Below are 13,981 nucleotides of genomic sequence, written 5' to 3' on the forward strand. Positions count from 1 at the left end.
AAGTTAGGGTTATGAGCTTGAATATTCATTTCTTAAGTTAGGGTTATGAGCTTGAATATTCATTTCTTAAGTTAGGGTTATGAGCTTGAATATTCATTTCTTAAGTTAGGGGTAGGGGCTTGAATATTCATTTCTTAAGTTAGGGGTATGACCTTGAATATTCATTTCTTAAGTTAGGGGTAGGGGCTTGAATATTCATTTCTTAAGTTAGGGTATGAGCTTGAATATTCATTTCTTAAGTTAGGGGTAGGGGCTTGAATATTCATTTCTTAAGTTAGGGGTATGACCTTGAATATTCATTTCTTAAGTTAGGGGTAGGAGCTTGAATGTTCATTTCTTAACTTTAATCTGATAAAAAGCTAACTTCATTTATGTTTTAAAAAGATGAGAATGGCAATTCACTTTTGAATGGGGTATTTAATGGAGATATAGATTATATTTTGTAGAGAAAATGTTATTGGATGAAATTTCATTAAAAGAATACTAGCAATGTTACCTATATAAAATTTAATTAATTTTGTTTTCTACATGATGTAGATTACCTCTGGGTGAAAAATTTCGTCTTAGGTTGGTGACTTTTCCAATATTGGCATCACATTTTCTGATCAATACCACACGTTTTTCTTTCTTTTAAGACAAAATAAATAAAGATATGATTTTCCCATTCACATGACAAATGTTTTTGTCTTTGGTCACACATTTCACGAAGATTAAATGTGGTGGTTTGTTTGTAGATATTTGATGTTGTTTATATTTGTTTACTTCTGTTACCAATAGAAATGGACTGATCACGCTAAACATGTGCATGTCATTTATTTTATGTTGTTTGCAGTGGTCACATTTTTGCTATTGTCTAACATGTAAGTGAAATAAACATTGTAAGTACGTTAGGTACAATTTAGTAGACTTACATAAAAAAATGAAAACGTTACGCAAAAATTCAGGGAAAAAAATGTGTTTTTAGCATTGTTTAATGGAAAGAAATCAATTTAAAGTTTTTCAAAAATTGTAATTACATGTACGTCAAAAATTAAATATCCATGTTTAATAGTCGTGTATCTAAAAATATTACAGTGTGTGTGATTACCCTTGTTTGGTCCCTGTGACCCAAGGGAAATTAAACATAACAAACCCCCTCTTGGGCCCCTAACAGTCTGTGCAGGATGCTAATTTCAGCAGTTGAAGTTTCCATTTCCTAAATGTCACCCATGTTTATGATTCATTCATGGAGTCAACAGTTTCAGATTTGTGTTACGAACAAAAGCTGGATTTTATTGGCAGTGTTGGAAAACCGGCAGTGTATTCAAACTACATAAGTATTTATTATATATATAGTCTCAATATTATTGTCATTTGTTAAAGTAGGACATGGTTTAAATTTCGGATTGTCAATTTTTATCACCAAGATGGTTACGTCAGCATGTCAGGACATGTGCTTTTATCTGTAACGTAATATTGTCAAAATTAATTTCTATGAGTCAAGCAAATACTCAGTATTTTGGAAGTAATATTCAATTAGAGATGTAGCATATTTTTACAGATGTTATTTTGTTTAAAAAAACATCAATCTTAATTTAAATATTTCTATTTTATTTAGGTTAACAGTTGGAGATGGATCAAAAGTTGTTATTTTGAATGTTGAAACTTTGATATTGTCAAAACTACTATTTCCACGTAATTTCTTCTTATAGATCATATTTGTATACATAAAAAAATCCACTTCCTGATGCCTCAAAGTTAAATTATCTTAATTCTTTCCTGTAAATTATAAACATATTTTAAATGAAATTTCATTTTGCCAACATTGAACCAGAAATTAATGTTTCCAAGTACGTTTTTTAACAAATCTCTCCCTAGTCTACTACCTAGTTTACTACCGATTAAAAAAAAATTTCTTATGGCACTTCATCAGATTAGAAAGGAACAAGGCTTTAGATGTGACGGATGCTGACAGTCTGGTATGTCTGTACATATGTCTGACAGCTGTGTTTAAGACAAGTGGCTGTGTGTAGGCTTTAGCTATTGCTCCCTACAAGATGTGTATTGAATTTCATTACAATTGGTTTTTCACAGGGTTGAAATATTTAAAACTTTAAATATTTGTAATAATATTTTTTGTGATGTTTTTTTTCTTATTGAGTAAGCAGCAAGCAGTAATCCCTCAAAGAAACCAACATTATTATTTACTTCTGTTTTTAACAATAAAAAAAACAAGCAAATAACATTATTATACAAATAATCTTCCTAAATTATTTAGAATGGAGACTTGAGGGTATGGTTATTAAAAGTTTCTTTCAATCCTTTTATGAAGAAGCTTGACTCAGTAATAACATTGTTGCATTTACTTTATAAGAACTTAATTGAGGGTCTTGAGCAAGTCTAATTGACATAGGCCTGTCATTGATACACATCTGTATCAATTTCATTATCAGTGGGTGATCTGCCTTTTAGCAAAAAGCAATTAATGAATTTGCTCACATTAGTCGATAAGTGAATCATTCACAATACTTTGTGATATATTTTTCCTGATTTAATCCCAAGACAGACCTACATATATACATGTACCTTATAACAGCCATGAAAGCATCCCATTATACAATACTTTCCTCTACTATCTTCATTGTGGTCATCATGCAGAGGAACTTGTTGTTCTAAAATTTCTTTGATGCCCTCTTTATAATGACCATAATTATCATGAAAATGTCCTTTACAAACTTCCTAGCTGTCCTGTCCCCTTAAAGCCATAAAAACGACCTTTACAAACTTCCTAGCTATCCTTCCCTCTTAAAGCCATGAAAATTTGTCCTTTACAAACTTCCTAGCTGTCCTGTCCCCTTAAAGCCATAAAAACGATCTTTACAAACTTCCTAGCTGTCCTTCCCCCTTAAAGCCATAAAAACGACCTTTACAAACTTCATAGCTGTCCTGTCCCCTTAAAGCCATAAAAACGACCTTTACAAACTTCCTAGCTGTCCTGTCCTCTTAAAGCCATAAAAACGACCTTTACAAACTTCCTAGCTGTCCTGCCCTCTTAAAGCCATAAAAACGATCTTTACAAACTTCCTAGCTATCCTGTCCCCTTAAAGCCATAAAAACGACCTTTACAAACTTCCTAGCTGTCCTGTCCCCTTAAAGCCATAAAAACGACCTTTACAAACTTCCTAGCTATCCTGTCCCCTTAAAGCCATAAAAACGACCTTTACAAACTTCCTAGCTGTCCTGTCCCCTTAAAGCCATAAAAACGACCTTTACAAACTTCCTAGCTGTCCTGTCCCCTTAAAGCCATAAAAACGACCTTTACAAACTTCATAGCTGTCCTTCCTCTTAAAGCCATAAAAACGACCTTTACAAACTTCCTAGCTGTCCTTCCCCCTTAAAGCCATAAAAACGACCTTTACAAACTTCATAGCTGTCCTGTCCCCTTAAAGCCATAAAAACGACCTTTACAAACTTCCTAGCTGTCCTGTCCCCTTAAAGCCATAAAAACGACCTTTACAAACTTCCTAGCTGTCCTGTCCCCTCATGCAATGATTAGATTTCTGTTTTTCTTTTTCAATTGATTAGTTTATTGTTGTCATTATCAGATGCCAGTCAGAGACTCCAGGGGTCGGTGACACGCCTCCTCGATATGATTGAGGACACCACCCACCAGCTGACAGATGCACGCCAAACCCAACATGACCTTGTGTCGACCCTGTCGTCAGGCCAACAGGAGTCGCAAACGCTCGAGTCTCGCTGCCAGGAAATGGAGGACCGACTTCGGGAACAGGTGGAGGCGAAAGAGTTCCTTGCCCTTGAACTGCATAAAGCTGAAGGTTGGTTCTGAACACATATATTCATAACTGTTAATTATTGGAAATGTTGGTGATTGACATCCTTTTGCAAATATCTTTAAACTTAAACATTGATTTGAAAAGCATTACTTTAAATTATAATGTAATTTTAAGAAACAAATGATGTAAATGATACAAACAGTAAACTTAATGTTTATAAGGAATTCCATATCCAATCGGTATGAAGCCTATTTGTCTTATGACAATTTTACTGTATATGTATGATATATATTTTAAATAACTAATTTTGTATTTGAGGAAGAGTTTGATGTGGAATCATCAACTATAGCCATCATTAGAATTGAACATTGAAGTTTAATCTTCATAGGGCTTATTCACTCATAGGTTTTTTTTGTCTCAATTCGGGAAGATAATTGGTGATTATGGAAGGGCAATTTTCAGGAGTAAGTTACAAATTTTGGGAATTTAGCTCATGAAATTATTTCAGTCAGACATGGGGTCAAATGGCAGCCCCTAAAAGCACCTAGGCAAGCCCTGCTTCATACTAAGTATTACCTGTATTTTCAGGGTTAATTGAAGGTTACAGTGCTGAACGTGAGATGTTAGAACTTCGGATACAGGACCTTGAGGAACAGAAAGAGGCTCTTGTCCTTGACCTTGAGACCACACGCAACAAACTCGGTGACCTTGAAACAGTTCATCATGAAGCAACATCACTGCGCGCAGAAATCCAACGACAGCACAACCTAGTCCAGGAGAATGCTGGGGAGGAGGCACAAGGTTTACGTCAATTACGTTACCTCTTACTTCCTATAGGTGTTGCTGTCACCAGCTTCCTGCTGCGTGACTATTTATAATCTATTTATAGCATCTTGTTTTGTGTGATAACACGTAACGTTCTTCCTGTGTTTGATAAAATTTATGTATAGTATGGTATTTGTAGCTGATGTGAAATATACATAATTTTGATAGAATTTATTTTGTGATGATTTTGCTTATTTTGACATTAATTATACCTAGCATCTTATCATTACCATATTTGATAGATAAATTGATATACTTATGACTGTATATATAATAGTCATGCTGATTGAGTTGGCATGCCAGAATGCATTCAATTGCATGAAATGTGTAATATGTAATTACTGTTACAAAGGGACTTGTCTTTAGAATTGAACATTTCTGGGATTGTAGTCACAAATATGACAACAGGGACAAACTTTTACTAACAAATGATATATCATGGTGTTTGTTAACTTACTTCAGGATCTTAACCTACCAAGAAAATCTTGGATATTGAATTCTTATATTGCCAGCTTGCCCCATTACTTAACCTGTCTGACTTAAAGTGTTCCCCACCTCATAGAATCCTGGGGTGCAAGTTATATCTCACATATCAAGGTTACCTATTTGTACATATCTAGCCATCAAATTACAATTGTAATGATATAAGTGTTGATCAATTTAATTTGATTAATTATAAAAAAATTATTCATTTAGAAGTTTTTACGTGACAATTACTTACTAGCAATTAGGTATATTGACCTATTTGGTTAATATTTGTTTTACAAAGATGAATTGTTTTCCCCTTAAATGTCATTCTATGATTCAATTCTACTTAATTTTCAAATGATCTGATATGGATGAGTGAACATTTTTTTCTTTCGTGGACAGCTCAGTGTTTTAGGCAGGGTAAACACCATCGGTGTGATGATTACAATGTGTAGCAATGATCACACCTATAATGAACTAGCTACAGAAATGTTATTCAGGTAAGGAAATAACCTAGATTTGTGAGTCGTCAGCCAATCAAAATACAGGATTCCTAAGACTTTGCCTCGTCATAAAATCCATAAAAGTGTATTTTCTTCAATTTTGATGCTGAAATGATTTTATTTTTAAATCCTTTTGAATCTGAGCGTTGTTCCCTCGAGTGTTTGTGCGTCCATAATAGTTTTGATGTGAATCACATACAGCAGTACGTAATGTGGCGCGTTGATGGTGAAAAGAGATTCACATACAGCTGTATGTTATGGGGCACGCTGATGGTGAAAAGAGATTCATATACAGCAGTACGTAATGGGGCACGCTGATGGTGAAAAGAGATTCACATACAGCTGTACGTTATGGGGCACGCTGATGGTGAAAAGAGATTCACATACAGCTGTACGTTATGGGGCACGCTGATGGTGAAAAGAGATTCACATACAGCTGTACGTTATGGGGCACGCTGATGGTGAAAAGAGATTCACATACAGCTGTACGTTATGGGGCACGCTGATGGTGAAAAGAGATTCACATACAGCAGTACGTTATGGGGCACGCTGATGGTGAAAAGAGATTCACATACAGCTGTACGTTATGGGGCACGCTGATGGTGAAAAGAGATTCACATACAGCTGTACGTTATGGGGCACGCTGATGGTGAAAAGAGATTCACATACAGCTGTACGTTAGGGGGCACGCTGATGGTGAAAAGAGATTCACATACAGCAGTACGTTATGGGGCATGCTGATGGTGAAAAGAGATTCATATACAGCAGTACGTAATGGGGCACGCTGATGGTGAAAAGAGATTCACATACAGCTGTACATTATGGGGCATGCTGATGGTGAAAAGAGATTCACATACAGCAGTACGTTATGGGGCACGCTGATGGTGAAAAGAGATTCACATACAGCTGTACGTTATGGGGCACGCTGATGGTGAAAAGAGATTCACATACAGCTGTACGTTATGGGGCACGCTGATGGTGAAAAGAGATTCACATACAGCTTACGTTATGGGGCACGCTGATGGTGAAAAGAGATTCACATACAGCTGTACGTTATGGGGCACGCTGATGGTGAAAAGAGATTCACATACAGCAGTACGTTATGGGGCACGCTGATGGTGAAAAGAGATTCACATACAGCTGTACGTTATGGGGCACGCTGATGGTGAAAAGAGATTCATATAGAAATTCCTTAGCTTTAAAAGTTCTTGTTTACAATTGCTAACACATACTGCTTTAAGTGGATAGAAGTGGATAGAGATTTATATCCACTAGAAGAGCACTATGTTGTCCCAATGTTCCTGTCTATCTCAGAAATGTCAGCTCTAAAAGATAAAGATCCTTGTAACATACTTTGTTATTAAGTTGTCTGTTAACTTTAACTCCCTGCCTAAGTCGTTTGATAAGGCATCCATTTTGATGTCATTCTAATATGGGTTTTTTTTAAGTATTTATCACAGAATATATATAATATACATATGTTGCTATAGAAATAAGGTTGTGACATTGATGGTTGCTATGGATAAGGTCATTATCTTAGCTTTGGATAAATATATGGTCTTGACCTTTGACCTTTATGAAGCACAGGCCTTTTCCTGTCCAGATTTGACTGGTAAGACTCATTACCATTTGTCAATGGTTGCTAATGGTTGTTACTGGTTGCTAATTTGTGTTCATACTGTAAAAATTTTCTGAGGAAAATATTTTACTGATTAACAATTCAGTTAATTCATTGATTATGCTAGATTTTAACTTAAAGTTGCTGCAGACTTTTGTTTGAAATTACCTAGATAAATTATCAATATGATAAAGTATTCTATGGCAAGCTTATTATTTGTATATAAAACTGTTAAAGGTGTATATGAAAGGGTTGAGAAACATTTAATTTCTTGGAAAAAATTATTGTTAGGAAACCAAGTAAACATGGTTTGATGTATTGGAAATGTAACAAGAGGGTAAAATGATTGATACTGGGATTGTTGATTGGTTTACTTTGAAAATAAAAGTCAGTCAGATAATAAAGACTTCTATTATATCTGAAATCACAAGAAAAAAAAATATGGTGATGAAACCTAAATTAACTATCCAGTTCAGGACTGGAAATCTATAAAATCTAGATTTAAGGGTATATGCTACTGTACCTTAATTCAAACTTAGACATGTGCATTATATCTCTTTTTTAGAAGAGTTCTGCTGTAAAAATATCTTTAAATGATCAAAAAATTTAAAATAATAGGTAAAAATAATGAATAATATGGTATATAACTCTTAAAAAATAACAATAAAGAATATATTGATAATGCTTTTAGAAAACTTAATTCTATAAATTAGAAAAAAAAAATTTTAAGCACATGTGCTATGTATAAAGTAGCATATAACCTCAAGGATGTGAGCAGATTATGTACAATGAAGCCAGTCTATCTGTATCGGAGAGACCAGTATGAAAGGTAAATTATACAAATCATTTATGCATTTATAGATCTTTAACAAAAATGGAGAAATTTATCATGTTGTTTGGTCAATAAGATTATATCAATTTAATTTTTCTTCAAGGCAGTGACAAATTTATAAAGATTTTTAGATAAAATAAAAAAAGGATCTTGAAAAAATAAATTATTTATTTTTCTTATTATAATCAATGAGAAACATTGAAATGTCACAGTCTGAATTTAAACAAGTTTAGGATAATTAGTTTGGAAATTTAGTAATAAACTTTTTCAATTATCTAAAGAAAAATATATCTTCATACTCATACTAACTTTATTTTTAAATAATATTTCTTCTCTGTAATAAATATACAATTCAGATAATAAATATAAAAAGAATTTATAGGTCTGAGTTAGTTCAGTTACAGGTTTAACTTACCTAGGATCTGGTCATAGTGGACAGGAAAAGGCCTCGTGTACTCCTCAGGTAAGGAGTGCTCTCCCCTTCTTGTCTATATTTAGGCACGGGTTTCTTGGCTGTAGGGACCATGGGTTGTGGAGGTAACTTTATATATATACAATAAGTTTTCAGAGGGCTTTTGCTTCAAATTATATCTATGGAAGTTCTTGATTGTTCTCTCAGTCTGGTTTCTTTATTTTTCTTTTATTTTTGGGTCATGTGACCTGAAGGGTCAGGATGACCTGTAGCTACATGTTTTGTCCGACCTCCTTCAATTCACAGCTGCTCCATAATGCCAAAGGGGGACTGCAACCAAATTCAGTCTGAAATATCATTGGGGGAGGGCAGTAATAATTTATATAAACAAGACTGGTGCGACCCCTGGAGACAGAGGAGCGAGCCCAAAAAAGGGAATTTAGTTGAAACTTTGCTTTAAAGCGCTACTCCTCCTTTAGTGCCTTGGGGATTGTAATTAAATATTGTCTGAAACATCACTGGAGGAGGGCAATCAAATTTTTTTAAATGAGGCTGTGGTTCAGCCCCAAAAGGGGAACTTTGGTGAAATTTTGCTTTAAAATGCTATTACTCCTGAAAGCCTTAATTTGGTCTGAAACATCACTGGCGGAGGGCAGACATAATTATATACAGTAAATAAGGCTGATCTGACCTCTGGGACAGAGGGGCAAGGCCCAAAATCAGGAACTTAGCTGAAATTTTGCCATAAATCACTACACCTCCTTAATGGATTACAACCATGCAAATTTGATCTAAAACGTCACTTGCTGAGGGCAGACAATTTCTATAAATAAGGCTGGTTTGATCTTTTGGGATGGAGGTGCCTGTCCCTGCTGTATGTCTGTCAGATGACATTCAGGCCCATGGGCCACTTGTTTAAACATTCACTCATTTCTTGGGGAAAAGTTTTTCCTTTACAAATTCATGATGTTTTATATAGCTAATTTCTATTTCTTGTGAAAATTTTTATTCTGGAGAGTTGGAAAAGAAACTTCTATATTTATACTTTTTGAGTCTCTTAAACTCTTGAAGCTTCAGCCCTTTGATGTAAACTTCAACCCTGAAGCTTGTCATCAAAAACAGTAGATTGGTCCAGTCCTTTGTGTTGGGCCAGTCTATTGTTGTATGGGTGTGTTCAGGGTTAAAGGTGCTTCATTGATACAGTGGGTCATCCCGGTTTTCCTTATTCCTGCTTTTGTTACAAATGCAGTACTGACCAAACAAAAACCTGTATTCAATTATTGTGTTATATTCGTGGAAATATGGTGCATGGTTTTTAATTTAATAGGCAGCAGAGTGGCATATCCTTTTTCCCCTGTAATTGTCAGGAGAGTTTATTATTCAAATGCAGGGAAGACAGGATCTGCTCCAATTATCTAACTATCATAATAATTATTAACTTTAACTAACCAAAACCTGATGGGTGAACAGAATCAATTTCAGAATCTATTTCTGTCAGTATTAATATCAAGGAGTTTATGTAGGACTTCAAAATCAGGTATATAACCCGAAATTTTGTACCAAAAAATGTTTGGAAATTACATCCCCTCAGTGGGTTATATAAGACATGTTCCGTTGATATCTGTTGATATGTCCTAGAAGTGTCTTTTGTTTCCTAACTTCAGTTATAATATTCTGCTTTGATGATATGGATTTTATTACTTCAGAGAACATTTTCTTGGGAATATCTCCAGCTAAATTCTTGAAATTTTCTTAGAAAAATTTTCAAATTTCAGAAAAATTAAATAGAATTTGACAACAACAAAAAAATGTGCAGAGAAAATATATGGACACTTCTAGAACTGCATTTATTAATATCATGGGAGATTTACATCCACATTAAATATCTGATTTTTCTGATCTACTAGTTAGATAAAGAAATGTTCAATAATATTATCAATTCAATTAGTTACAGAAAAATTGTTTTATATTTTATTTCATATGAAATACTCTTAACTGATATTAATCTTTATTATCATAACATCTATTTATTTCAGTTTAACTTACTGATATTTCTTATATTCTGAGATTCTCTGATCCTAATCTAAGTAATAAACAATGATTTAGGGGGCATTGTCTGGAATATTTTCTTTTCTCATATTAAGTGTTAAGATCTTGGTAAATATGTTCCTAGAAGTATTTTAGGAAAACTTTGTGTAGGGTGGATTATTTTTGCAGAATTGTTGAATGTACATTTTGTCTGATCCCAGTTGTATTCAATTTATATGTGCAGTATATCAATTTATACTTATAATCAGTATTCAACCCAGCATGGTCCGAAATATATCTAGTTACAAATACTTTACATACACAATGCATGTAATGCATGCATAAACCAGAAAAAATATCATCTTATTGTACTTTTTGGCATTGTATTTGCTTGACCATGAATTAAGGTCAACAAGTCTTTGCTGAATTTGTTTATCTTTGTTTGAAAAAGGAAAATATCTGTGATACAGTTTTGCTAGAAATCACTATATAAAGAAGCTTCACCTAATATATGAGTTATTTATTTCCTATTCAGTAATATAAGTTTTCATAAGGGAGATAACTCTTCGAACAAATGACATTTTGCATCATTAGGTAGCATATATCCTTAACTTAAGTTTGGAAAATACGTTGTCAATCCAGGGAGCCGTCAATCAAAGATTGACACATCACATATTACCATCATAACAAATCTTTCATTGTTCCATTTACAGAAATCTATTATTCTATCACAATTCACAAACATTCTATCTTAACATGGCTGGGGGCAGCCAGATAGATATTTAAAAAATGGTAATATCTTACTGCTATGTATGTACATAAATTAATTTATACTTGATTCACTTTTAACTCAAACTTAACAACGGTTTATTGACTAGTATATATTCAAACACGAATTCGTACACTGGTTTTTTTATCTACTATACACAAAATATACTTAGTTTAAAATGTATCCTGAATTCACAGAATATGTAGCAATGTATGAAAATAAAATGAAGAAAGTGACAAAATTGTCTAGAAAATGAGAGAAATAAATAAAAATAGGATTTTTATGAACTAGTGGATTACAGAAGGAGATTTCATTTTCATATAAAGCTAGGGGTGCATGGATGTTTAACTAACATCAGTTTCTTTATCCCTCCCTTCCCTACCATTTACCATGTAATCTTCCTTAGTGCTATGGTGATGGGTATCAACTTTCCTGGAATGTTATAAGATAAAGTTTGACTTTGAATCTGGAACTCAGCCAAAGTGAAATTGGAATTTTCCAGGAAAATTGATAATTTGCTTTAGTGTGTATGCACATGTGTTTTATGTTGCATGAAATAAAAAGATTTATGGTGAGTTCATCAATGACAGCGTCTCCAGAGGAAAAGACAGAAATTGATACTTTTCAGCAAATTATTGTAGTCTTGTGAGTGAAATTAATACCATTGGGCTGAAAACTGAGAACAAGTGAAATTTTGTAAAGTGAAATTTCTATAGAGCCTACAAAGTCACATTGATAAAAATATTACAAACATCTAGACAGTCACATTGATAAAATATTACAAACATTAGCAGATCTCACCATAAACCTTGAGAAATATCAGATTCTCAATGCATCCTGGGAATTTTTTTATCTGCTTGCTGAATTTGAATGTTTTAATGATTTGGCTGTTGCCCCTTTTGAGATTTTTTTTAGCATTGTGGCATTTTTTCACTATGAATAATGAAAACATGGAATGGTTAATAAGAAATATCTTATCTAATTAAGTCAAATGTGTAAAGCTTTCAATTCCTACCCTGCTATTTTGTTTTCAAAAGGTAATTTGTTTAACCATACATGCTACCATATAGGTGATAATAATACATAGCATGGGTAATGTCAGTAACTCTAGGTTTATATCTAATGCATTTTGTTTTTTTCTTTCTTCCCTCTGATAAATCTACTTGGTCCGATTATTGCATGGCTATGTGCCACTTTGTCTACAAACAGTTTCCATGACGACAAGAGAAGGTGCGCCCCATAGTGGACAAGGTTGGTCCTACAAGTCAGACACTGTTTCATATATCATCATGATTCTTTGAACCTCATATTTTAAAATCCATTCTTTTCTTTCTCATTTTAAGCTAATAAATATCATTGTTTTCATTTTTTTTTTCTAAATCGATTTTCAAAAACTTCTGTTCTAAACTAAGATGTATCTTGTGCAATGGACAATGTATTTTGTCACATTCTTCCAGGATCCTTTGGAAATATAAAATATTGATTTTCTGTATTATCATCTGCTTTTAATGTTTTGTATAAAATTTCCGTCCATTGTTTGAAGCCATATTGTGTTGCTTGTTGCATGGAATACAAACAGCCTATTGTTCCTTCTCTTTATTGTGAAACTGAAGTGTTGTAAAACTGTTGTTTAGTGGAACATTATGAAATGAAGAGTTGCCCCCCTTTCTATGATTAAAAAAAATCCTGTAGACGTTTATAGGACTTTACTTCACAAAGAAAAAGGTGATGCTGCCAAAAATGTAGAGCTAGACTAAAAAAAAGTTAAAGATCACATAGCGATTTTAGTTCTCAAATTGTTATCTAAATCAGTATTAATAGCTAGACTTTGATAAAGGATAGGCTACAGGTACCAGGTATTTGTTTTAAACAGCATGATCACTAGTCTAAAATAGTGTGATCATTTTGGCCATTAGGCCTTTTAGGTTGTAAGCTGGTATATAATAGGAGAGATACAATATGCTGAATTTTTAACCAGTTTGTAATGATTGCTGAGGATAAGATATAATTTATTAGGAGCTGGAATCTTTGTAGCAGCACTACTACCCAATTGAATGGTATGTTTTTATTTTATGATGTAGATAGGACATCACATGACCTTCCACCAATCAAAATCATTCTTTCAGAACAGAGACGTTAGTTACCAATCAGCACCCTGTACACAATGATAACATTTTACATTGCTATTCACAAGTTGGGCAAAATTAAGTAAAAAATAAGATGTTTGTTGGATTTTGGGATCCCATTTTCATTTCTACAAAAGAGATTTTTTTTAAAAGATATTCTAAAAAAGGAAAGTGTTAGATCATGTATGAACATCTAAACAGTACCATTATTAGTGCCCTGTATCAGAGATGCGAGTGCAAATTTTGTAGTTTCTCACTTATGAAAATTTTGTTGTGGGACTCCAAAGCATTATTGCTTGGATTTTAACAAGGGATCAAAGGTCAAGGTCACTAGGTCAAAATCAAGTTCAAATTTGGTATCTTCACTATTGAACACTTTGTGATGACACTTTAAAGCAATGTTGGTTGGATTTGAACAAGTAGTGTCAAGTGACAAAAGGTCAAGGTCATGGGGACCACAGGTTCAAGGTCAACATATTTTTCACTGATAAAAGATGGTTAAAAGTCAAAATTATATCTTGGCCCTGATGAACATTTTGTTATGACTCTTTGAAGCAATGGTGGCCAGGATTAAACAGAGTCGACTGACCAAAGGTCAAGGTCAAATTTTGTGTGTTTTCATTGAAG

At 33.6% G+C, this 13,981-nt stretch overlaps 1 protein-coding gene across 2 annotated transcripts in view; it reads left to right on the plus strand.

Annotated features, from left to right (window-relative positions):
• LOC117343218 (nucleoprotein TPR-like) overlaps positions 1–13,981 on the plus strand; it is a 158,981-nt gene that overhangs the window by 130,512 nt on the left and 14,488 nt on the right. The window contains exons 19-21 of one of the 2 annotated variants that reach the window (XM_033905557.1): positions 3,585–3,815; positions 4,362–4,574; positions 12,438–12,479. In XM_033905557.1, coding sequence (XP_033761448.1) covers positions 3,585–3,815; positions 4,362–4,574; positions 12,438–12,479 — 486 coding nt within the window. The remainder of the gene's footprint in view (positions 1–3,584; positions 3,816–4,361; positions 4,575–12,437; positions 12,480–13,981) is intronic. The other variant, XM_033905558.1, reaches the window with a different exon arrangement.

Source organism: Pecten maximus, chromosome 15 (assembly GCF_902652985.1).
Source record: "Pecten maximus chromosome 15, xPecMax1.1, whole genome shotgun sequence".
Classification (NCBI taxonomy): domain Eukaryota; kingdom Metazoa; phylum Mollusca; class Bivalvia; order Pectinida; family Pectinidae; genus Pecten; species Pecten maximus.